Source organism: Ascaphus truei (assembly GCF_040206685.1).
Source record: "Ascaphus truei isolate aAscTru1 chromosome 3 unlocalized genomic scaffold, aAscTru1.hap1 SUPER_3_unloc_10, whole genome shotgun sequence".
In the NCBI taxonomy this organism is placed as follows: Eukaryota; Metazoa; Chordata; class Amphibia; order Anura; family Ascaphidae; genus Ascaphus; species Ascaphus truei.
The window spans coordinates 84,909-107,875 of record NW_027453822.1 but is presented as its reverse complement, the minus strand read 5'-3'; the positions used below and the strand labels follow the sequence as shown (position 1 = coordinate 107,875).

At 54.2% G+C, this 22,967-nt stretch overlaps 1 protein-coding gene across 27 annotated transcripts in view; it reads left to right on the top strand.

The window, feature by feature from the left end:
- The window catches only part of LOC142473318 (FHF complex subunit HOOK-interacting protein 1B-like), a 128,848-nt gene extending 114,467 nt beyond the window's left edge, over nt 1-14,381 (top strand). For 2 of the 27 annotated variants that reach the window (XM_075580541.1, XM_075580516.1), the window contains 2 exons: nt 2,905-4,882; nt 5,113-14,381. In XM_075580541.1, coding sequence (XP_075436656.1) covers nt 2,905-3,200 — 296 coding nt within the window. In that variant the 3' untranslated portion in view covers nt 3,201-4,882; nt 5,113-14,381. Of the gene's footprint in view, nt 1-2,904; nt 4,883-4,975; nt 5,089-5,112 lie in introns of those variants that run through there. The other 25 variants (XM_075580520.1, XM_075580517.1, XM_075580538.1 and 22 more) reach the window with 25 other exon arrangements.
- The last annotated feature ends 8,586 nt before the right edge of the window (nt 14,382-22,967 follow it).

The following is a 22,967-nucleotide window of genomic DNA, read 5'->3' as shown; positions in this document are numbered from 1 at the left end:
CTGTAGTGTGTTTCTGCTTAGAGAATCTGCCGCCGCGTGTTGTTTGCCAGGTTTGCCTAAACAAGGATTGGAATTTGGAAGACAATCGTGTTTATTTCGCTGTAAGGCTAACTTACCTTCAGCCTGCTTTGGATCCCGGGATCTTACAAATGGGTTTCTCACGGCACATTGGTTGAACAGTAGCTGGCAGCCATGCTGTATTATCAGTAGGATCCATTTGTCCTTTATTGACTTCATCCAAACTGTTGAATAATTCACTTGGCGTCCGACTCTGCAGTTGGGCCCCCAGGTCTCACGTGGGCCTGGGACCTCTTTATGTTCTGCTTCTTGATCATTGCCCGCGAACAAGGCTGTTCTGACCCCCTTTTGGAATAACCTTTCTTTCAGAACTTTCTAATTGTCCTACTGAATATCTTCTTCCTCTGCGTTCTTGTGGTAGGAGCAAACCACTCCCCTGGTCACCTCCGCTGTGATGGCTTCCGATTTCCAACCAAACAGAAGTTCTCCTTCAAAGGGTGGATTGAATAGATTATTTTTGGAGGCTGCGTCTGTTGACCAGGGGCAAAGACAAGCTCTCCTCACAGCCATCGATAACACCATTGATCTCGCAGAAAAAACATACTGAATCGAATGAGGCCTCCGTTGCAAGCTTTATTTCTGACTGTGCCCTCACAATGGAGGATCTCGTTATGCCCTTCTCTAGAGCCTCTTTAATGTTGGCCATCTGTACTTCATGGCTTTTGACACTGAGGCGATTGCTACAGCTGGTTTTCCCGCTTGCCTGGGTGGAATTACTTTCTTAGAACAGGTTCCATTTTCCTTTCCATGGGGTGTTTGAACGAGATCAAATCTTAAAGGAGGCATGGTGGTTCACTTTGCAATTCTCGTGACAGTCACATCCACTCTCCATGTGCTCTCCATCCACTCTCCACTCTCCATCCACTCTCCACTCTCCATGTGCTCTCCATCCACTCTCCACTCTTCATGTGCTCTCCCACATCTTGGTCTCTTCTGCAAAGCGATACAACTTAGAGAATGTCTTTGCTATGTTGATCTTATCACGCTGGATCATATCCTTTATTACTCTGCGTACTCAGAAAGCCTTCCCCTTCTTCCTGGATCAAAGACGTAGTCCTGTGTGCGGATCTCCTCATGATGCTGAATCTGTAACGCCTCTCTCATTGCTCTGACTAGAAGCTCCATTAATTAAGCGTTGAAGCCAGAACCCACTTCCTCCTGATCCTGAAATTGTGAGGAACCTCGATAATTTCTTCCCAAAGCATAGTAGGGGTGCTCCTAAATCATCTGATGATGGTTCTTTTCTCCTGTCTAGGCTAGTTTTGAGACCTGAATTTCTTATGTGGTCATCTATTCGCCTGTAGATCAGCTTTCTCCTCCGACTGGGAGACTGGACTGCATCCAGGATAGAAAATGTGTCTCTCTATTTGGTAGGGTCGGCTCTGGCTGCTTTAAGACTCTCCTCACACTGCTTTCTTTTCCTCCATCGCTCGCTTCTCATATATATTGGTATTCTTTACACACTGCAGAGTTGTCACTGCTGATTTGAACATTAATTTCTCTGCTGGATGTGCCGAGATAAACCGTAATATATACTCCATCCGTGTGCTGTGCCGTAGCACGCACACGCTAATAGTTTGTGCTGATCCCCTCCCCGTGCTGGCTTCCATGATAGCAGCAAACTTAGGGGCCGCAGAAGGCCCCACCAGATTGAAATACTTCCTGGTTGCCTCTGATAGGCTGTCTACTGGAAACGCCACCTCCTGGAGGTTGCATGCAGCCCCTGTTATTAGGAAACCCCGAGGGTTCGTTTTCGGGGAGCAGAGACACAGACCCCCTCTGGACGCGACAACCTCCTTGTGGGAGATCAGATGAGCCCCTGAAAAAAAATAAAAAAGCTACACTGCAGCTGGTGGGATAGAAAAACTAACCCCAGGGGCCGTCCATCGGCGGAGCTGCGTGCAGGAAGAGCCTGTTCTGCGTCTCAGCAGTGGGTGGGATAGAAAAACTAACCCCAGGGGCCGTCCATCGGCGGAGCTGCGTGCAGGAAGAGCCTGTTCTGCTCTGCGTCTCAGCAGTGGGTGGGATAGAAAAACTAACCCCAGGGGCCGTCCATCGGCGGAGCTGCGTGCAGGAAGAGCCTGTTCTGCTCTGCGTCTCAGCAGTGGGTGGGATAGCAAAACTAACCCCAGGGACCGTCCATCGGCGGAGCTGCGTGCAGGAAGAGCCTGTTCTGCGTCTCAGCAGTGGGTGCGAGTAACTCTCCCGTGACCACTGAGCAGCAAATAAGATTAAAACCCACTTTACCATTATTTACCCTTTTTGCTCTTTGAGGAGCCTGCGACATTTGCAAATAAACATTGTACAGCAAATAAAAATATCCGCACATATCAACACGGCTGTCGGCACATTCACGTCTCGGGCAGGTCTACAACCCTGTCTCTTAGAATACAGTGCATCCACTGCAGCCCGGCATTCTGGGTAATGGCATGCAAATGAGCACACACCGTGAGTCACTCTTTACTTTAAAATGCTTCCAGCAATGAAGGGTCGTACAGAGACAAATACCTGTGAAAATGGGGGTGTTCTTTAGGCCTTGGAAGACCAGGAGGTAATTATGTTCTTGTGATTCAGTGATTGGGGGCGGGGGGAGAGAAAGCGAAGTTGCAAGCAGTGGGAATTTCGGTGTCTCTATATATGTGTCTCTATATGCAGAAAAGCCATTGGCAGGGGCCATTTTTTGGTGCGGAATCTTAAAAAACAATAAAGATAAAAAAGGAATGATTGTTAGTGTTTTACTTTCTATCTGTTTCCACATACCGTAGAAGAACCCCTGTGTCTCACTGCCGATCCTTACAGCTCCTTCTCTGTCTGTCTCCTCCACAGTGAAGAGCCGCAAGCCGTCCATAGGGGAGCTGATCCTGCGTCACACCAACAGCCCCACACGGGCGCGGCAAGCGGCACAGATGGCGTTCCAGCACGTGCGAGACGGGCAGGTCCTCCACGCCCTGTCCGGGACCTCTATCTTTAAGAGCTCGACGGAGAAGCAGAACGAGGCCCTGCGGGTGAAGAACGCTGTGTATTGCGCGGTCATATTCACAGAGTTTATGAAGGAGCTGGCGGCCATCACACAAGAGCACGCGGTCACCTCACCGTATCTGCTGGGGGACACCGAAGAGTGACGAGGACCTTCTCTGTGTTTGTCTTTAGGGGACACAGTACAGGCCTCCTGTGTGTTAATCTCTGGCTGTCCTGAGCAGTGACAGCGACCCTCCTGATGTTATATGGTGTCCTCTGGGTTATGTACTTATTGACACACACTTGAGGTTCACATCCCCTGCACTATAGGGTGTCAGTCCTTCTGTCCGTTGATGGGGCTCTGAGGAACGTGTAGGGACAGACATTGAGAAACACCCCCTCACTCTCATGTTTGTTTCGGAAGATAGACAATGACCCCTTCATGGGAGGTCCTAAGAAGTGACTTTCCAAGCTTGTGGTTTTCGGAAGAGTGACAGAGCTCCTGTTCTCCCTGGGGGTCATGACGAGTGGCCGTCCCTTTCATGCTTTATGGAGTGGGCTGAGGAATGACCCAAGGCCACCTCTCGTCACCTGCTGATTCTGAGTAGTGATGGCGACTCCTGAGGAGTGACTGACGTCCTTTTATCTGGATCTTTGAGGAAAATAGCAAGAGTAACGCACACCTCGGTGGACGCCCCAGGAGTGATAGAGACATCTCTCGAGAAACATTGAGATTCTTCTGCAGTGACCATCACCTCTTTCTTGCACGGAGGACGACCACTTCCCCGTGTTCCTGTAAAATATGGAGGGGGAGGCGCCAACCCAGCCCGACGACTATTAATTTATAACTGGAACTGGCTCCCCCTGCCGCCCTCTGAAATCTGGGCTCGCGCCCTCGTCCCTGAACAAGTCATCTTTTGTAACGAGCAGGAGGAAGCTCGGAGGGGGGTTATTTTTAATTTATTCAAACCTGGAATGTTTTTTTCCCTCCTGGACGGAGCTGTCCTTGTGTATGTATATACTGTATCTGTATGTACATGTGTATATATATATATATATATTTATATATACACGCTCGCACATACTGCACCTGTAAATGTAAAACAGTCATTGTGTATATGGGTATACAGTGCAATACAGGAGATCGGGGGGCTCCTTTCTAACCGCTCACAAGGGGGTTAACCCTTTGTTGCCAAGGAAGGCAGTGCAGAGGCCTCTGGCAGGACAGGGGTTACAAACGATGAGCGTTTGTGCCCACCCTTACCCACCCAGGACAGGCAGCAACAGGACAGGGATTTGTGTTCCTTTTTAGACGTAGTGACCGTGAGCGACCCTCCCCGGTGTCCTGTGTTAGGTGTAACCCAATCCCAGACAGATCCCCCCCGGTGTCCTGTGCTAGGTGTAACCCGGTCCCAGACAGATCCCCCCCCGGTGTCCTGTGCTAGGTGTAACCCAATCCCAGACAGATCCCCCCGGTGTCCTGTGCTAGGTGTAACCCAATCCCAGACAGATCCCCCCGGTGTCCTGTGCTAGGTGTAACCCGGTCCCAGACAGATCCCCCCCCGGTGTCCTGTGCTAGGTGTAACCCAATCCCAGACAGATCCCCCCGGTGTCCTGTGCTAGGTGTAACCCAATCCCAGACATCCCCCCCCGGTGTCCTGTGCTAGGTGTAACCCAATCCCAGACAGATCCCCCCCGGTGTCCTGTGCTAGGTGTAACCCAATCCCAGACAGATCCCCCCGGTGTCCTGTGCTAGGTGTAACCCGGTCCCAGACAGATCCCCCCCCGGTGTCCTGTGCTAGGTGTAACCCAATCCCAGACAGATCCCCCCGGTGTCCTGTGCTAGGTGTAACCCAATCCCAGACAGATCCCCCCCGGTGTCCTGTGCTAGGTGTAACCCAATCCCAGACATCCCCCCCCCCCCGGTGTCCTGTGCTAGGTGTAACCCAATCCCAGACATCCCCCCCGGTGTCCTGTGCTAGGTATAACCCAATCCCAGACAGATCCCCCCCGGTGTCCTGTGCTAGGTGTAACCCAATCCCAGACATCCCCCCCCCCCCCGGTGTCCTGTGTTAGGTGTAACCCAATCCCAGACATCCCCCCCCGGTGTCCTGTGCTAGGTGTAACCCAATCCCAGACATCCCCCCCGGTGTCCTGTGCTAGGTGTAACCCAATCCCAGACATCCCCCCCGGTGTCCTGTGCTAGGTGTAACCCAATCCCAGACAGATCCCCCCCCCCCGGTGTCCTGTGCTAGGTGTAACCCAATCCCAGACATCCCCCCCCCCCCGGTGTCCTGTGCTAGGTGTAACCCAATCCCAGACAGATCCCCCCCGGTGTCCTGTGCTAGGTGTAACCCGGTCCCGGACCGATTCCCCCCCGGTGTCCTGTGCTAGGTGTAACCCGGTCCCGGACGATCCCCCCCGGTGTCCTGTGCTAGGTGTAACCCAATCCCAGACAGATCCCCCCGGTGTCCTGTGCTAGGTGTAACCCAATCCCAGACATCCCCCCCCCCCCCCGGTGTCCTGTGCTAGGTGTAACCCAATCCCAGACAGATCCCCCCGGTGTCCTGTGCTAGGTGTAACCCAATCCCAGACATCCCCCCCGGTGTCCTGTGCTAGGTGTAACCCAATCCCAGACAGATCCCCCCCGGTGTCCTGTGCTAGGTGTAACCCAATCCCAGACAGATCCCCCCGGTGTCCTGTGCTAGGTGTAACCCAATCCCAGACAGATCCCCCCCGGTGTCCTGTGCTAGGTGTAACCCAATCCCAGACATCCCCCCCCGGTGTCCTGTGCTAGGTGTAACCCAATCCCAGACAGATCCCCCCCGGTGTCCTGTGCTAGGTGTAACCCAATCCCAGACAGATCCCCCCTGGTGTCCTGTGCTAGGTGTAACCCAATCCCAAACAGATCCCCCCGGTGTCCTGTGCTATGTGTAACCCAATCCCAGACAGATCCCCCCCGGTGTCCTGTGCTAGGTGTAACCCAATCCCAGACAGATCCCCCCCGGTGTCCTGTGCTAGGTGTAACCCAATCCCAGACATCCCCCCCCGGTGTCCTGTGCTAGGTGTAACCCAATCCCAGACAGATCCCCCCCGGTGTCCTGTGCTAGGTGTAACCCAATCCCAGACATCCCCCCCGGTGTCCTGTGCTAGGTGTAACCCAATCCCAGACAGATCCCCCCGGTGTCCTGTGCTAGGTGTAACCCAATCCCAGACAGATCCCCCCGGTGTCCTGTGCTAGGTGTAACCCAATCCCAGACAGATCCCCCCGGTGTCCTGTGCTAGGTGTAACCCAATCCCAGACATCCCCCCCCGGTGTCCTGTGCTAGGTGTAACCCAATCCCAGACAGATCCCCCCGGTGTCCTGTGCTAGGTGTAACCCAATCCCAGACAGATCCCCCCGGTGTCCTGTGCTAGGTGTAACCCGGTCCCAGACAGATCCCCCCGGTGTCCTGTGCTAGGTGTAACCCAATCCCAGACAGACCCCCCCCGGTGTCCTGTGCTAGGTGTAACCCAATCCCAGACAGATCCCCCCCCGGTGTCCTGTGCTAGGTGTAACCCAATCCCAGACAGATCCCCCCGGTGTCCTGTGCTAGGTGTAACCCAATCCCAGACAGATCCCCCCCGGTGTCCTGTGCTAGGTGTAACCCAATCCCAGACAGATCCCCCCGGTGTCCTGTGCTAGGTGTAACCCAATCCCAGACATCCCCCCCGGTGTCCTGTGCTAGGTGTAACCCAATCCCAGACAGATCCCCCCGGTGTCCTGTGCTAGGTGTAACCCAATCCCAGACATCCCCCCCCGGTGTCCTGTGCTAGGTGTAACCCAATCCCAGACATCCCCCCCGGTGTCCTGTGCTAGGTGTAACCCAATCCCAGACATCCCCCCCGGTGTCCTGTGCTAGGTGTAACCCAATCCCAGACAGATCCCCCCCCCCCCCCGGTGTCCTGTGCTAGGTGTAACCCAATCCCAGACATCCCCCCCCCCCCCGGTGTCCTGTGCTAGGTGTAACCCAATCCCAGACAGATCCCCCCCGGTGTCCTGTGCTAGGTGTAACCCAATCCCAGACAGAGCCCCCCCGGTGTCCTGTGCTAGGTGTAACCCAATCCCAGACAGATCCCCCCCGGTGTCCTGTGCTAGGTGTAACCCAATCCCAGACAGATCCCCCCCGGTGTCCTGTGCTAGGTGTAACCCGGTCCCAGACATCCCCCCCCCCCCCCTGGTGTCCTGTGTTAGGTGTAACCCAATCCCAGACATCCCCCCGGTGTCCTGTGCTAGGTGTAACCCAATCCCAGACATCCCCCCGGTGTCCTGTGCTAGGTGTAACCCAATCCCAGACAGATCCCCCCCGGTGTCCTGTGCTAGGTGTAACCCAATCCCAGACAGATCCCCCCCGGTGTCCTGTGCTAGGTGTAACCCGGTCCCAGACATCCCCCCCCCCCCCCTGGTGTCCTGTGTTAGGTGTAACCCAATCCCAGACATCCCCCCGGTGTCCTGTGCTAGGTGTAACCCAATCCCAGACATCCCCCTGGTGTCCTGTGCTAGGTGTAACCCAATCCCAGACATCCCCCCGGTGTCCTGTGCTAGGTGTAACCCAATCCCAGACATCCCCCTGGTGTCCTGTGCTAGGTGTAACCCAATCCCAGACACATCCCCCCCCCCCCCCCGGTGTCCTGTGCTAGGTGTAACCCAATCCCAGACATCCCCCCGGTGTCCTGTGCTAGGTGTAACCCGGTCCCAGACATCCCCCCGGTGTCCTGTGCTAGGTGTAACCCAATCCCAGACATCCCCCCCGGTGTCCTGTGCTAGGTGTAACCCAATCCCAGACAGATCCCCCCCGGTGTCCTGTGCTAGGTGTAACCCAATCCCAGACAGATCCCCCCGGTGTCCTGTGCTAGGTGTAACCCAATCCCAGACAGATCCCCCCCGGTGTCCTGTGCTAGGTGTAACCCAATCCCAGACAGATCCCCCCCGGTGTCCTGTGCTAGGTGTAACCCAATCCCAGACAGATCCCCCCCGGTGTCCTGTGCTAGGTGTAACCCAATCCCAGACATCCCCCCCCCCCGGTGTCCTGTGCTAGGTGTAACCCAATCCCAGACATCCCCCCCGGTGTCCTGTGCTAGGTGTAACCCAATCCCAGACAGATCCCCCCCGGTGTCCTGTGCTAGGTGTAACCCAATCCCAGACATCCCCCCCCCCCCCGGTGTCCTGTGCTAGGTGTAACCCAATCCCAGACATCCCCCCCGGTGTCCTGTGCTAGGTGTAACCCAATCCCAGACAGATCCCCCCCGGTGTCCTGTGCTAGGTGTAACCCAATCCCAGACAGATCCCCCCGGTGTCCTGTGCTAGGTGTAACCCAATCCCAGACAGATCCCCCCCGGTGTCCTGTGCTAGGTGTAACCCGGTCCCAGACAGATCCCCCCCGGTGTCCTGTGCTAGGTGTAACCCGGTCCCAGACAGATCCCCCCCGGTGTCCTGTGCTAGGTGTAACCCAATCCCAGACATCCCCCCCGGTGTCCTGTGCTAGGTGTAACCCGGTCCCAGACAGATCCCCCCCGGTGTCCTGTGCTAGGTGTAACCCAATCCCAGACAGATCCCCCCGGTGTCCTGTGCTAGGTGTAACCCAATCCCAGACAGATCCCCCCCCGGTGTCCTGTGCTAGGTGTAACCCAATCCCAGACAGATCCCCCCGGTGTCCTGTGCTAGGTGTAACCCAATCCCAGACATCCCCCCCGGTGTCCTGTGCTAGGTGTAACCCGGTCCCAGACAGATCCCCCCGGTGTCCTGTGCTAGGTGTAACCCAATCCCAGACAGATCCCCCCGGTGTCCTGTGCTAGGTGTAACCCAATCCCAGACAGATCCCCCCCCGGTGTCCTGTGCTAGGTGTAACCCGGTCCCAGACAGATCCCCCCCGGTGTCCTGTGCTAGGTGTAACCCAATCCCAGACATCCCCCCGGTGTCCTGTGCTAGGTGTAACCCGGTCCCAGACAGATCCCCCCGGTGTCCTGTGCTAGGTGTAACCCGGTCCCAGACAGATCCCCCCGGTGTCCTGTGCTAGGTGTAACCCAATCCCAGACAGATCCCCCCCGGTGTCCTGTGCTAGGTGTAACCCGGTCCCAGACAGATCCCCCCCCGGTGTCCTGTGCTAGGTGTAACCCGGTCCCAGACAGATCCCCCCCGGTGTCCTCTGCTAGGTGTAACCCAATCCCAGACTGATCCCCCTGGTGTCCTGTGCTAGGTGTAACCCAATCCCAGACAGATCCCCCCCGGTGTCCTGTGCTAGGTGTAACCCAATGCCAGACTGATCCCCCCCCGGTGTCCCGTTGGTGTCACCGGTCTCGGGCACACACCATGCAATAATGCCTTGTTCTGAATCAGCCCGTATCCCGCCCATTCACCTGCACAGAAGGGGGCGTTTTTAGTGTTTCCAGTGTATTTTATCTGCTTAACCATGTCATGGCCTCCGGTAGCGTGAATCCAGCCTAGTCATTTCAGCCCATTAAAGGGGTGTGGGGTATGTGCCGGGGGGAACGCAATGCTCCAGCAGCGCTCATTCTCAGAACAATGCGGGACCGGCCAAGACATGTCCACAGATTGATCCGTGTTGGAAGGAAAAGATGCACTGGCACATTATTATTATAAGGCTTTGTAACACGTGGCTGGCCAGCGTGGCAGCGAAGGACTTCATGTGGCAGTAGTGTCACAGATGTCACGTGGCTGGCCAGCGGGTTAGTAGTGTCATAGATCCCACGGGTGGTTTCCTGCCTTTTCTTCCCCCGTGTCACTGGCCTCTGATCAGCAGTGCGGACATGGCGTGAATGAGGCGTGTGAGCGGGCAATCTCTGGCCGGTAATAACCCCGGTAATGCTGCTGTTTTACCCTGGATAAGGACAGCGAGGGGTGTTGGTGAATCAGATATTAAGCCCGTGCATGGAGACGTATTACAGAAAGGGGGACAGGATTCTGTAATGTGCCAAAAAGCCCAGAGGTTCCTCATCCCATAAAAGGAGGAGCGGCTCAGTGAGTAACAACACTGACTGGCACTGAGTGTGAAGCAGGGGAGCCTGGGAGAAGCAGCGGCTCAGTGAGTAACAACACTGACTGGCACTGAGTGTGAAGCAGGGGAGCCTGGGAGAAGGAGCGGCTCAGTGAGTAACAACACTGACTGGCACTGAGTGTGAAGCAGGGGAGCCTGGGAGAAGGAGCGGCTCATTGAGTAACAACACTGACTGGCACTGAGTGTGAGGCAGGGGAACCTGGGAGAAGCAGCGGCTCAGTGAGTAACGACACTGACTGGCACTGAGTGTGAAGCAGGGGAGCCTGGGAGAAGGAGCGGCTCAGTGAGTAAAGACACTGACTGGCACTGAGTGTGAAGCAGGGGAACCTGGGATGAGCGGCTCAGTGAGTACAGACACTGACTGGCACCGAGTGTGAAGCAGGGGAACCTGGGAGAAGGAGCGGCTCAGTGAGTAAAGACACTGACTGGCACTGAGTGTGAAGCAGGGGAACCTGGGAGAAGGAGCGGCTCAGTGAGTAAAGACACTGACTGGTACTGAGTGTGAAGCAAGGGAACCTGGGAGAAGGAGCGGCTCAGTGAGTAAAGACACTGACTGGTACTGAGTGTGAAGCAGGGGAACCTGGGAGAAGGAGCGGCTCAGTGAGTGTGAAGCAGGGGAACCTGGGAGAAGGAGCGGCTCAGTGAGTAAAGACACTGACTGGCACCGAGTGTGAAGCAGGGGAACCTGGGAGAAGGAGCGGCTCAGTGAGTACAGACACTGACTGGCACTGAGTGTGAAGCAGGGGAACCTGGGAGAAGGAGCGGCTCAGTGAGTACAGACACTGACTGGCACTGAGTGTGAAGCAGGGGAGCCTGGGAGAAGGAGCGGCTCAGTGAGTAAAGACACTGAGTGGCACTGAGTGTGAAGCAGGGGAACCTGGGAGAAGGAGCGGCTCAGTGAGTAAAGACACTGACTGGCACTGAGTGTGAAGCAGGGGAGCCTGGGAGAAGGAGCGGCTCAGTGAGTAAAGACACTGACTGGCACTGAGTGTGAAGCAGGGGAGCCTGGGAGAAGGAGCGGCTCAGTGAGTAAAGACACTGACTGGCACTGAGTGTGATGCAGGGGAACCTGGGAGAAGGAGCGGCTCAGTGAGTAAAGACACTGACTGGCACTGAGTGTGAGGCAGGGGAACCTGGGAGAAGGAGCGGCTCAGTGAGTAAAGACGCTGACTGGTACTGAGTGTGAAGCAGGGGAGCCTGGGAGAAGGAGCGGCTCAGTGAGTAACGACACTGACTGGCACTGAGTGTGAAGCAGGGGAACCTGGGAGAAGGAGCGGCTCATGAGTAACGACACTGACTGGCACTGAGTGTGAAGCAAGGGAACCTGGGAGAAGGAGCGGCTCAGTGAGTACAGACACTGACTGGCACTGAGTGTGAAGCAGGGGAGCCTGGGAGAAGGAGCGGCTCAGTGAGTAAAGACACTGACTGGCACTGAGTGTGAAGCAGGGGAGCCTGGGAGAAGGAGCGGCTCAGTGAGTAAAGACACTGACTGGCACTGAGTGTGAAGCAGGGGAGCCTGGGAGAAGGAGCGGCTCAGTGAGTAAAGACACTGACTGGCACTGAGTGTGATGCAGGGGAACCTGGGATGAGCGGCTCAGTGAGTACAGACACTGACTGGCACCGAGTGTGAAGCAGGGGAACCTGGGAGAAGGAGCGGCTCAGTGAGTACAGACGCTGACTGGCACTGAGTGTGAGGCAGGGGAACCTGGGAGAAGGAGCGGCTCAGTGAGTAAAGACACTGACTGGCACTGAGTGTGAGGCAGGGGAACCTGGGAGAAGGAGCGGCTCAGTGAGTAAAGACACTGACTGGTACTGAGTGTGAAGCAGGGGAGCCTGGGAGAAGGAGCGGCTCAGTGAGTAACGACACTGACTGGCACTGAGTGTGAAGCAGGGGAACCTGGGAGAAGGAGCGGCTCAGTGAGTAACGACACTGACTGGCACTGAGTGTGAAGCAAGGGAACCTGGGAGAAGGAGCGGCTCAGTGAGTACAGACACTGACTGGCACTGAGTGTGAAGCAGGGGAGCCTGGGAGAAGGAGCGGCTCAGTGAGTAAAGACACTGACTGGCACTGAGTGTGAAGCAGGGGAGCCTGGGAGAAGGAGCGGCTCAGTGAGTAAAGACACTGACTGGCACTGAGTGTGAAGCAGGGGAACCTGGGAGAAGGAGCGGCTCAGTGAGTACAGACACTGACTGGCACCGAGTGTGAAGCAGGGGAACCTGGGAGAAGGAGCGGCTCAGTGAGTACAGACACTGACTGGCACTGAGTGTGAAGCAGGGGAACCTGGGAGAAGGAGCGGCTCAGTGAGTACAGACACTGACTGGCACTGAGTGTGAAGCAGGGGAACCTGGGAGAAGGAGCGGCTCAGTGAGTAAAGACACTGACTGGCACCGAGTGTGAAGCAGGGGAACCTAGTTCAATTCCCGGCGTCGGCTCCTTGTGACACTGGGCAAGTCACCAAAAACATAGATTGTAAGCTCCACGGGGCAGGGACCTGTGCCTGCAAAATGTCTCTGTAAAGCGCTACGTAAAACTAGCAGCGCTATACAAGAACATGCTGTTATTATTATTAATATAAGGAGAGCGGGCAGGTGTGAGGCCTCTGACTGGACATAGTGTGAGCAGCGTTTGGCAGTTCCACATCCTGAAGGTCAGTGCTGTCCAGATACAGTGCAGCGGCTGTGTTCAGTATATGTGGGTACTATGTATCTCTAGTGCCCCCCAGGTACATAGCACTGTGCCATTCGTACAGTACAGGGAATATAATATAAAGGTAACCTGCCAGAAAGGAGTTCCTGCCCGCAAGAGCTTACAATCTAACAGAAATAGTAGGGGTAAATACTGGTGCTTTGGTTTGCACTGGGGCGGCCAACTCCAGTTCTCAAGGGCCACCAACAGGCCAGGCATTAGGGATATCCCTGCTTCAGCACAGGTGGCTCTCATTCTGACTGAGCCATCTGTGCTGAAGCAGGGATATCCTGAAAACATGACCTGTTGGCAGCCATTGAGGACTGGAGTTGGCCACTCCTGGGTTAGTGTCCAACAGCATTCTGTAGTGTAATGAGCAATGGGGGGGGGGGGGGTGTTTTCAATAGATAATATCACCTGTGAGCACATTCACATGTCTAAGGCCTTGGACACGCTTACCGCTGGCGTGCTGAGGCGCAGCTTACCGCAAGCGCTCTCAGCAGCCGTCAGGGGGCGGGCCAGTGACGTCACGGAGCTGGTTCGCCCTCATTGGGCGAACCGCTCACGTGACCGGCCTGTCTCGCCGGCAAGCGGGGGAATTTTAAATTCCCCTAAGACCTGCGCTTCCGCAAGCGCGCGGAAGCGTAGGTGAGCCCCTACTAAAGCCGCTCTAATTGCGGCTGTAGGGGCTCAGTGCTGAGCGGGAGCTCGCCTCAGCACGCTTCCGCCAGCAAGCAAGGAACATGGCCGAGGCCTTAGACAGGTCTGCACCCTGCCTTTCACAATTATCACCTAGCATACAGTGCTTCCACTGCAGAAAGGGATTCTGGGAAATGACATGCAAATGAGCACACGTGCCACCTTTTGCCTGCAAAAGTATTTTACTGTGTATTTTTGTCATATTGGATGTAGCATTGGGCTTCTCTGTCGTCTGTGATAATGGTGAAAGGCGGGGTGCAGACCTGTCTAATGTGACTGTGCTTACAAGTGATATTCTTTATTGGCTTCAGTATATGCTAACGGTGGAGGTTTTCTGTCGCCTTTTTCACCCACCATAAATATATATATAAATTGTGTGTGTGTGTGTGTGTGTGTGTGTGTGTGTGTGTGTGTGTGTGTGTGTGTGTGTGTGTGTGTGTGTGTGTGTGTGTGTGTGTGTGTGTGTGTGTGTGTGTGTGTGTGTGTGTATATAGTCATTGGTATGGAGGTTTGCACTCACGTTTGTTAGAAGGCAGATGCTTGTCCCATATGAAGCATATAGACGTGTGGTAACCAGGGGGATCCTGATGACAAATGACAGCACACCGCAGTGATAATCCAAAAAGTGTGTATTGTGAACACAGGGCCGCCAACGTTTCGGTCCTCGTAGAGGGACCTTCCTCAGGGCACTGCCCGGGCACCGGGGTTACTGAATCACATGGGGCCGCTGCGTTAGTATCCGGGTGTGAGAGCCCGGGCGCGGGGTTACTGAATCATAGCCAATCAGACGATCTGTTGTTTTTCGGTGGGTGGCGACTTTCAGCCATTTTGAATCGCAGCTTCTTATTTGCACGTCAATTGAAATGTTATTTTCATTGTGATTATTAAAAGGGAATTTAATAACATCTGTCCACTTGCTGCTGTATTTTATTTTTGTCTTTGTAACGGATCCCCGGATATACAATTGCCCCTCGGGAAAGCCTCAGTTACCCCATGCTGGGGCAGGTGGGTCTTGTAAGGGACTCAAATTGTTAACCCTTTTGCTGCAAGTGGACTTGTAGCGGAAGTTCTGAAAGCGTTAAATAGGCAATCCCTGTGAGGAACGAACGGCACTACTGCCAGTGATGTGACATGGTTACGGGGTCACGCCTGGGGGATTCATGCATTTTGTACCCAAATCTGACACCTATAGATATATTTAAATAATGTTTTAAAGTGATTGTGTAAACTTGCTTTGCGGAGACTTGGGAGGGTTTTATCCCCTCCGTCCTTTTGTCACTGTGCACTAAACAAGAGTTTGCGCAGGCAACACCCCCTCATCTTTATAACCGCGACAGGGTGGGCTAGAGGATGCCTGACAAGCGACCCCATTCAGAGGCTCAGAGGAAGGGAGCATTCTTCCGAATTAAGAAGCCAGAACAGGCTAATGTGCAGTAAGAGCTTGCACAGGCAGAGCCCCCTCCTCTTATCTTTAGTGGCTCTCTGATAAGTGGTAATAAAAGGCAGCGATGAGCTGCACTTCCCCATTCAGGGACTCCCAAAGAAATTGGCATTCATTTCCCAACACACAGAAGCCGCCGAACCCGGCCTGTTACTGGCCTGTTACTGGCCTGTTACCGGCCTTGGCCTGTTCGCATTGCTAGAATGGTTTCGGGAAGGCCGTTACATTGTTACATACTTTGCATGTGCGTGGGAGTGCACCTTCAAATATCGATTGTCCGTGCGGAGAGTACGCCGGGAGAGCGCGCCGGGAGAGTGCGCCGGGAGAGCGCGCCTGGAGAGCACGCCGGGAGAGCGCGCCGGGAGAGCGCGCCGGGAGAGCGCGCCGGGAGAGCGCGCCGGCCCATTGGGCAGCAAAGGGGTCCAAGCAGAAGTCCTGCTGAGTTTAGTTTTCTGATCATATTGAAGTTAGGGGGGTCTTTTGTTACACGATCACAGGGGTTCCTCACTATTGATATATTACATAAAAATGAAAATAAAAAGTTGCTCAACAATCATGGCTGCCAGCAACTTCCTGCTGCTGTCCGTAACTGTGACAGGCGCCGCTTCCTATCGGCTGTTCGGCAGGAAGTTGCCCAGTAGTAAATGTTGCTCGTTCCATGAACCTTGCAGGGATAGGTGACATTTGGGACACAACATCCTCGGGCGGAGGAGGGGGGGTACTTAGTAATTGACCGGAGTAGAAAATATAATCAAGTGTGGGGCACTTGCTGCTTGCAATGTCCGTGGGCTCCGTTTGTAATGTTCCCGTGGGCAGGGCTCATTGGGACCTGTGAATGTGTGTCCCCCAGTGTCTGTCTGCCAAATCATTGTGAGGCCATGGGGCACAGACAGGCAATGCCAACACCCAATAAAAACAATCAAGGAATTGTGTGCGTGTGACGCTGTGTCCTGTATTGTGTGTCACTGTCCTGTATTGTGTGTGTGTCCTGTATTGTGTGTCCTGATCTGTGTCCTGTATTGTGACTGTGTGTGTGTTCTGGAGCCAAAGGGTTCACGCTGGGTAATGTATGGCCAGACAGCTTAACTAGTTCCTTTCACAGGCACCACAAGTTATTTGTCTTTTCTACACTTTATTGAAAAGCAGCAGGTTTACAAAGTTACTTGTAGATGTGTTGTAATGAGAGAGAGCTTCTCTACAGTAAGATGCTTATAGTGGGGGGGAAAGTAAAAACGGTACTCTTACCAAGAGCTGTAAGGCATGAGTAGTGCTTGCTCTGCAGTGGTATGAAGAAAGAAAATGGAGGGGGTCTCACAGGAACAGAGCCTGGGCTGAGGAAACTATGAAAACAGGCAGGGGGTAATGGAACAGTCCACTATGCCAGGGGAATAACAGGGGTTGTCATAGCAACCACTTCCAGGAGGTTAGGAGATAGAGAAAATAACTAATGTATCCATTTCACCTGCACTGGGAATAATAACTGCAGGGAAAATACTACTACATAAAGGGCCAGCAGGCAGAGCTGCAAAAAGGGGGGGAAAAGAACAGAACTATGATTCTTGTTCCAGGACACTCCCCGTCTGGTATCTGGAGATACCACTATATAATAGAATATGTGGAACATATGTGCAATGCAAACATAACATAACAATGCAAAAGTCCATGTCCACATAGCGAGGCGATACCGGCCGGTACCACTGGCGTCAAAGTCCTTTGGCCAAAATCTTCTGGTAAGGGAGGCCAGGATGCACCGTTCCAGTCCAGGTTAGATGGTTGCACCAAAATGTCTTTGTGCAAAAGTCTCCGGCACTGTTTAGTGCCTGTTTGTAATCCTTCACATGCCCCAATGAAATTGGTTCCGCAGTCGGAGCATATTTGTCTGGCTGGTCCTCTGATGGCAAAGAATCTTCTGAGGGTGTTTCTGGGCCGTATATTCGTGAGTAACATGGATTTCTTGAAGCCTTGTCTCCATGCCCTCCTCTGGATCCACAAGTTCAAAGTCGTCAACTGGGGTTGATGGCGTTTCCGCGTGCTGCGTTAGAAACGTTGGTCCTGTGATCCACGATGTGTTCTGTAGTTGCACTGGGGGCACTGATCTGGTGGCATGGTCTGCAGGATTTTGGTCTGTGGGTACATGGTACCATTGTTCTGGTTGGCTTGACTTCCTGATTCTTTCTGCACGGTTGGCCACGTATATGTGGAATCTTCTTTTCTCGTTGCTTATGCAACCCAGTACCACCTTGTTATCTGTATAGAGCCTGACAGCATCTGGTTTGCAGTCAATTTCATTTTTGACGAGTTCTGCCAGTTCTACCACTGATACTGCGCCACATGGCTCAAGTCTGGGTATAGTGTGGTCGCGTTGTGGCACCACTTTACCCTTGCTGAGTATGAACCTGACATGGTCGCCTCCATACACATCCGTGGTTTTTAAGTAGGCTACCGCTGCAATTGGCCTTTGTAGAGGCGCCTTGGAACAAGCAAAGCTCTTTGCTGTGTGCAGCGGTGAGAGATGTGGGTGAGTAGGGGCGTGGGATCTGAAGCTGCTCTAGGATCTTCAAAGAGTCCTTCCATGTTTCCCACTCTTTCCGTCTTTCTGGAGGTAGTGGGGTGTCCCAGTCCTGCTTCTCGAAGGGCATTTCTCGGAGAAGAGACTTCCCTTGTATGGTGACTGGAGCCACGAACACCAGCGGGTCGTAAAGACTATTGACCATGGACAGGACCCCGCGTCGGGTGTAGGGTTTTCCCTCGATGGACACCTGGAATGTGAATGCGTCTGTTTTAAGATTCCAGCTTATCCCAAGACTCCGCTGTATGGGAGGCGTGTCGGTCCCCGGATCCAAGTTCCTAAGGTCGCTTGCGTGGTCGTCTCTTGATGTCTGGAACGCTGTGCATCCTAAGTCCTCAGAATGTTTCTCTTGCACGAGAACGTCTCCACGTATTTTGGTGCTGTATCTTCGTATCTCTTTGTTAGTTCCTTTCAGGAGGTTGTTTTCTCCCTGTACATGACGAAGAACAGCCTCTTTTGTCCGTGTAAATCCTTTCGTAAAATGTCTCTGCGACTGTCTCTTTTTAGACGTGTGAGAGGACAGTCTTTTTGCCACTGTAATTTCACCTGCAAGGCGCAATCTTTTGCGGCTATGCCAGCCATGGCAGCTGGCTGCTTTGCCACTTGGTATTCTGCGGAGAGGAATGACTGTATGTCTTAGCTGTGCCATTGCTCGCAGGAGGACCGTCCGATTGTTTCTTTTCCTTTGGAAGATCCTTTTGTCGGTCACCTTCAGGAGGATACTTTCTTCCTTGAGTGGAGTCGACTCATCGTCCTTAGTGGTCTGGACTACTGAGCATCCTAGGCCATTGTCACATTCCCCTGATGCGAAGATGGTTTTGTTGATCTCAGGGGTATGACCTTGTCTCTTCTCCTCACTTGGCCTTCCTGTCACTTGGAGATGGCCAACACATGGTTCGGAGAGGGATGTGTGTCCGCATTCTGTTATCACCGTTCTGCGGGCGTCAACATAGTCTGGTTCGTGTCCTTTATCAGTACACACGTTGCCCACTATCACCCATCCCAGGTCAAGTCTTTGGGCGTATGGTGCGTTGTGGGGTCCGTTATGTTTACGGACTTTATGTACCCTCAGGAGGTCCCTACCGAGCAGCAGCAAGATCTTGGCGCCTTGTTCTACCGGCGGAATGTAGTTGGCTATTCCTCTGAGGTGTGGGTGATGGCGTGCCACGTCTTGTGTGAGAATCTCATCCCTGTTTGCAGCCATGTAGTTGCACTCGAGTGTGGGGAGAGCTATCTTCACTCTGTTGTCCACTGAACGTATAACATAGCCCTTTGCTCTTCTCCCTGTTGTCTCAGTTAACCCTGCAGAGGTTCTGAGGGTGTAGGATGAGGCATTGTCTTGTGCGTTGAATAAGTTGAAGAATTCCGTATTCGCCAATGATCTGTTACTTTGATCATCGAGGATTGCATATATCCGGATTGCCCTCTCAGGTTGTCCCTGGGGGTGCACTGCGACAAGGCATATTTTGGAGCAGGACCCTTTATCACGTACTTTTCCGCAAACCTCGGTGCACTGAGACGTGACAGATGTTGGCTCTCCTTCTCCTTCCTCCCCGCCATGCTCCGCTATGGAGGATAGGTTGTTGAGTTGGTGGAGTGTCAGCGCCTCTGGATGTAGAGATGTTACGTGCTTGTCACTTTTACACACTGCACATTTGATGGCCTCTTTACAGTCTTTGGCTTGGTGACACGTGGAATTGCAGCACCTGAAGCAGACTCCGAATTCTCCGAGTAACTTCTTGTGTTCCTCTATGGACTTCATCCTGAACCCGAAGCACCTGTTAAGTGGGTGTGGCTTCTTGTGTATGGGACATTCCGTTTGGGTCCCTTGGTTTCTTGTCTCCGGCGACTGACTGGTCGGGAGTTGTTTGGGTCGTGGGGGACACGTCCGTCCTGTGGACCGAGATAGGTGTTCTAGCATTACCATATCTCGCCGCTGGTCTCTCATTCCTCAGGTTCCTTGCACTGTGTGTGGTCTGCGCACCTAAGATGAAACTGGGAGCGTTCCTTGTCTTTGCCGCTTCGCGGATGAAGCTCAAGAAGGAGAAGGGAGGGAAGGCGACTTGCTTCTCCCTTTTGTATTTGGAGCCTTGTGACGTCCATCTTTCTTGGAGGTTGTAGGGTAGCTTCTCCAAGATGGGTCTCACTCCGCGAGCTGAGTCTAGGCCGTTGAGACCTGTCAGGGATTGGTCTGTTCTTGCAAGCTCCAGCTCCTGCAGCAGATCCCCGAGCTCTCGTAACTTCGAGCAGTCTTTGGCTGTGATCCTGGGAAAGCTGTTGACTCTTTTGAAGAGCGAATCCTCGACTGCTTCGGGGCTACCATAGCACTCTTCTAGCCTTTCCCATACTAGGTCAAGACCTACTTGGAAGTGGTTCACGTTCGCTGCCCTGAGTCTCTTCACATGCTCTATGGATTCCTTCCCCAGCCATTTGGTTAGCAGGCTGAGTTCTTCCCTTGCAGAGAAGTCCAGGCTCTTGATTGCGTCCTTGAACGTGAACTTCCCTATTCGGTAGTTCTCTGGACGGTCGTCGAAGTTGGTTAGTCCTATTTGCACCAGGTCACGCCGGATCATGTACTTGCCCATGTATGTCAGGCCTGAGGCATCGGCGTGTTGGTCGCGTTCTGAGGTAGTTGCCGGGAGGGTCCTTGCGGTCGCCTCTTCCTTGGCGTGGACGTGTGATGACTGCTGGTCAGTGTGAGGGGCTGCGTTTTCCCGTGTAGGTGTGCTTGGATTGCGAGCCTGTTGTAATGCGTCCGTGTGCGCGCTGGCGTGTGGATCACTGTTGCGACTGTAAGCGTATACCCTTAAAGGAACAGCGTCTTCTCCACGTGGACCTAGCAAGTCTTCGGTGTCTGTCGAATCACTCCCGTCGTATTGAGATGGTGCGCTGGTGTTTACGCTGAAGAGGCTCCTTACATAGTCCTCAGTGCGTTGGACTGAGTCCTCTGAGATTATCCGTCTGTATGGTTGCTCCCCGCCATCCTGTTGCACGGCTTTTTCTAAGACTTCAGCTTGGGCTATGGCGGCGGCGGCTTCCCTCTCTTGACTTGGGGCCTCTAGGATAACGTCCACCTCTGTCTTTTTACACGCAGCGGTGGCAGTGGCTGCAGCGGCGGTGGCAGTAGCTGTCTGCTCCTCCTCTTCTATGCGGGCCCTTTCTAGTTTCATGTCCGCTTCTTTCTGAGCGTATGCGGCCCTGGCACGTGCGGCCTATGCGTTGGCTCGTGCCTGCGTGGCCTTTGAGCTCGCGCTAGACATGTGAGATTGCGCTGATCTTGCTGACTTTGATGAGCGCCTGGATGTGCTGGAGCGCTGCGATGCGGTCTCCAGGAGGAGCTCTTTTCTCTCACTCTGGGCGTCCGTGATGGCGGTCTGCACGATGCCGTCACGTTCTAGGTCAATCGCCTTTTGCAGGTCGCGTTCCCGCGTTAGTGTTAGTTTGTGTTAGTCCTTGTCAGATAGGTGAAATATGCCTGTGACAGCGCTACGTAACGTCTGTGGCATGGCTTAACCTGAGTAATAGCTTGATCTGCCTTTCCTGATCGCTAACGTCCGCCACATTACTCATTTCAAGTTCAGTGTTCTCCCAAGCCCTTTGTAAATTGGCGTGGTGCGCGTCAATGTCAGTTTCATATTTTTCGCGGGCCTTTTGTGTGTGACGCGGGGGGGGCCTGGCCTGTGACGTGGGGGGGGCCCGGCCTGTGATGCGGGGGGGGGCCCGGCCTGTGACGCGGGGGGGGCCTGGCCTGTGACACAGGGGGGGGGGCTGGCCTGTGACGCAGGGGGGGGGGCCTGGCCTGTGACGCAGGGGGGGGGGGGCCCGGCCTTTGACGCAGGGGGGGGGGGCCCGGCCTGTGACGCGGGGGGGCATGTCCTGTGACGCGGGGGGGGCATGTCCTGTGACGCGGGGGGGGCCTGTCCTGTGACACGGGGGGGGCCTGTCCTGTGACACGGGTGGGGGGGGCCTGGCCTGTGACGAGGGGGGGGACCTGACCTGTGACGCGGGGGGGGGGGCCTGACCTGTGAGGGGGGGGCCTGACCTGTGACGAGGGATGTCACGGTAGCCCAGGACTTTTAACACATTTATATTTAAGGGATCGGTAAACAGGTAAAACACAGTAATGAAATAAAATGAGGTTTATTTGGATAAGACCTCGGAAACACACAGAAATACAAAATACAGAGAATATACACACTTACTGGGGTCTGGGGGTAAAAACTAGGCTTTCCTAGGTGCAAGACGCCCGCTTCAGCACAGGCTGACCTTGTTCCCTCCACGGAGCTGGAATACACCTGGAACAGGTAACTTCCCTCCTCAGAACCAGTCCTCAGCTGGGCTAGGAGGCCCTGGCATCGCAATGCCCCGGGGAAGCCTTACCGGCGCGTCACTGGGCCAGTCCCAAGACTATCTATAAGTCTGAAAAGATTGAGAGAGAGAGCCCTGATCTGCAGCAGCCCCTTTTAGAGACAACTATGCCCTATGTTTTAACATGGACAGAGCCTTTCAGCCACTCAGAGCGTGGGAGTATTCTCAGCAGCCAATCAGAGCAGGGCTCATATGGCTGATGTCAGAGGCAGGGGGCGTGTTGAACCGACTCGAGACGCTCCGTGGGCGGGACATATAGGAAAAGCACCTACGATCGCCATCTTTTCCTTAGCCAGTCCATTGCCTCCCGCTGGGCAGGCGCCACTGCGTCCAGCAGACCAGAAGGTTTCCCACTGGGGTCTCTGTTCTGGAGAACCAGTACTCTGCCCTGCCCCGTCCACTCAGCACCCCGACACCTCTCAACATCCCGTCTCCTCCTCCATCCAGGGACTCTACGCAGACTAGCTGGCACCTTCACCATATGCCTGGGCTGTCTGTATAGAGCCTTACAGTAAACGCAGAACACGATATAAAGTACACTTTATTACAGAATATACTTTGAGGAACCTTATACTTATAAGGGAAATAACTTGGGGATATTTGGGCTTGAAATCGAGGATTCTGGGGGACACAGGGAAGCCCCGGTGTAATTCACCCTGCGTACCGGCAAATCATGCCCCTCCCTCCCCGCTGGGGAGAATTAAACGACTACCAGCAACGTTGGCCCCTCAACTCCTGCAACCAAAATAATTGTATTTCCAACCAAATATTCCCCCTAAAACTGAAACAAGGGCTAAGGGAATAGGAAATAACAGGGTCATTTTATTTTCAGCATGTATTGTGCCTGGCCCCTGGCCCATGGCCCCTGGCCCCTGGCTTATGGAGGTACCAGGGACCCCACGGATTCAGGGGTAACCAGCGGGCGTAACCTTTATTACATAGCCTGGTTACACCCACCCGGCACACGGGGGCTGGCCTGTGACGCGCTGGTCTGTGATGTGGGGGGGCTGGCCTGTGACGCGCTGGTCTGTGATGTGTGGGGGGCTGGCCTGTGACGCGGTGGTCTGTGATGTGGGGGGGCTGGCCTGTGACGCGCTGGTCTGTGATGTGGGG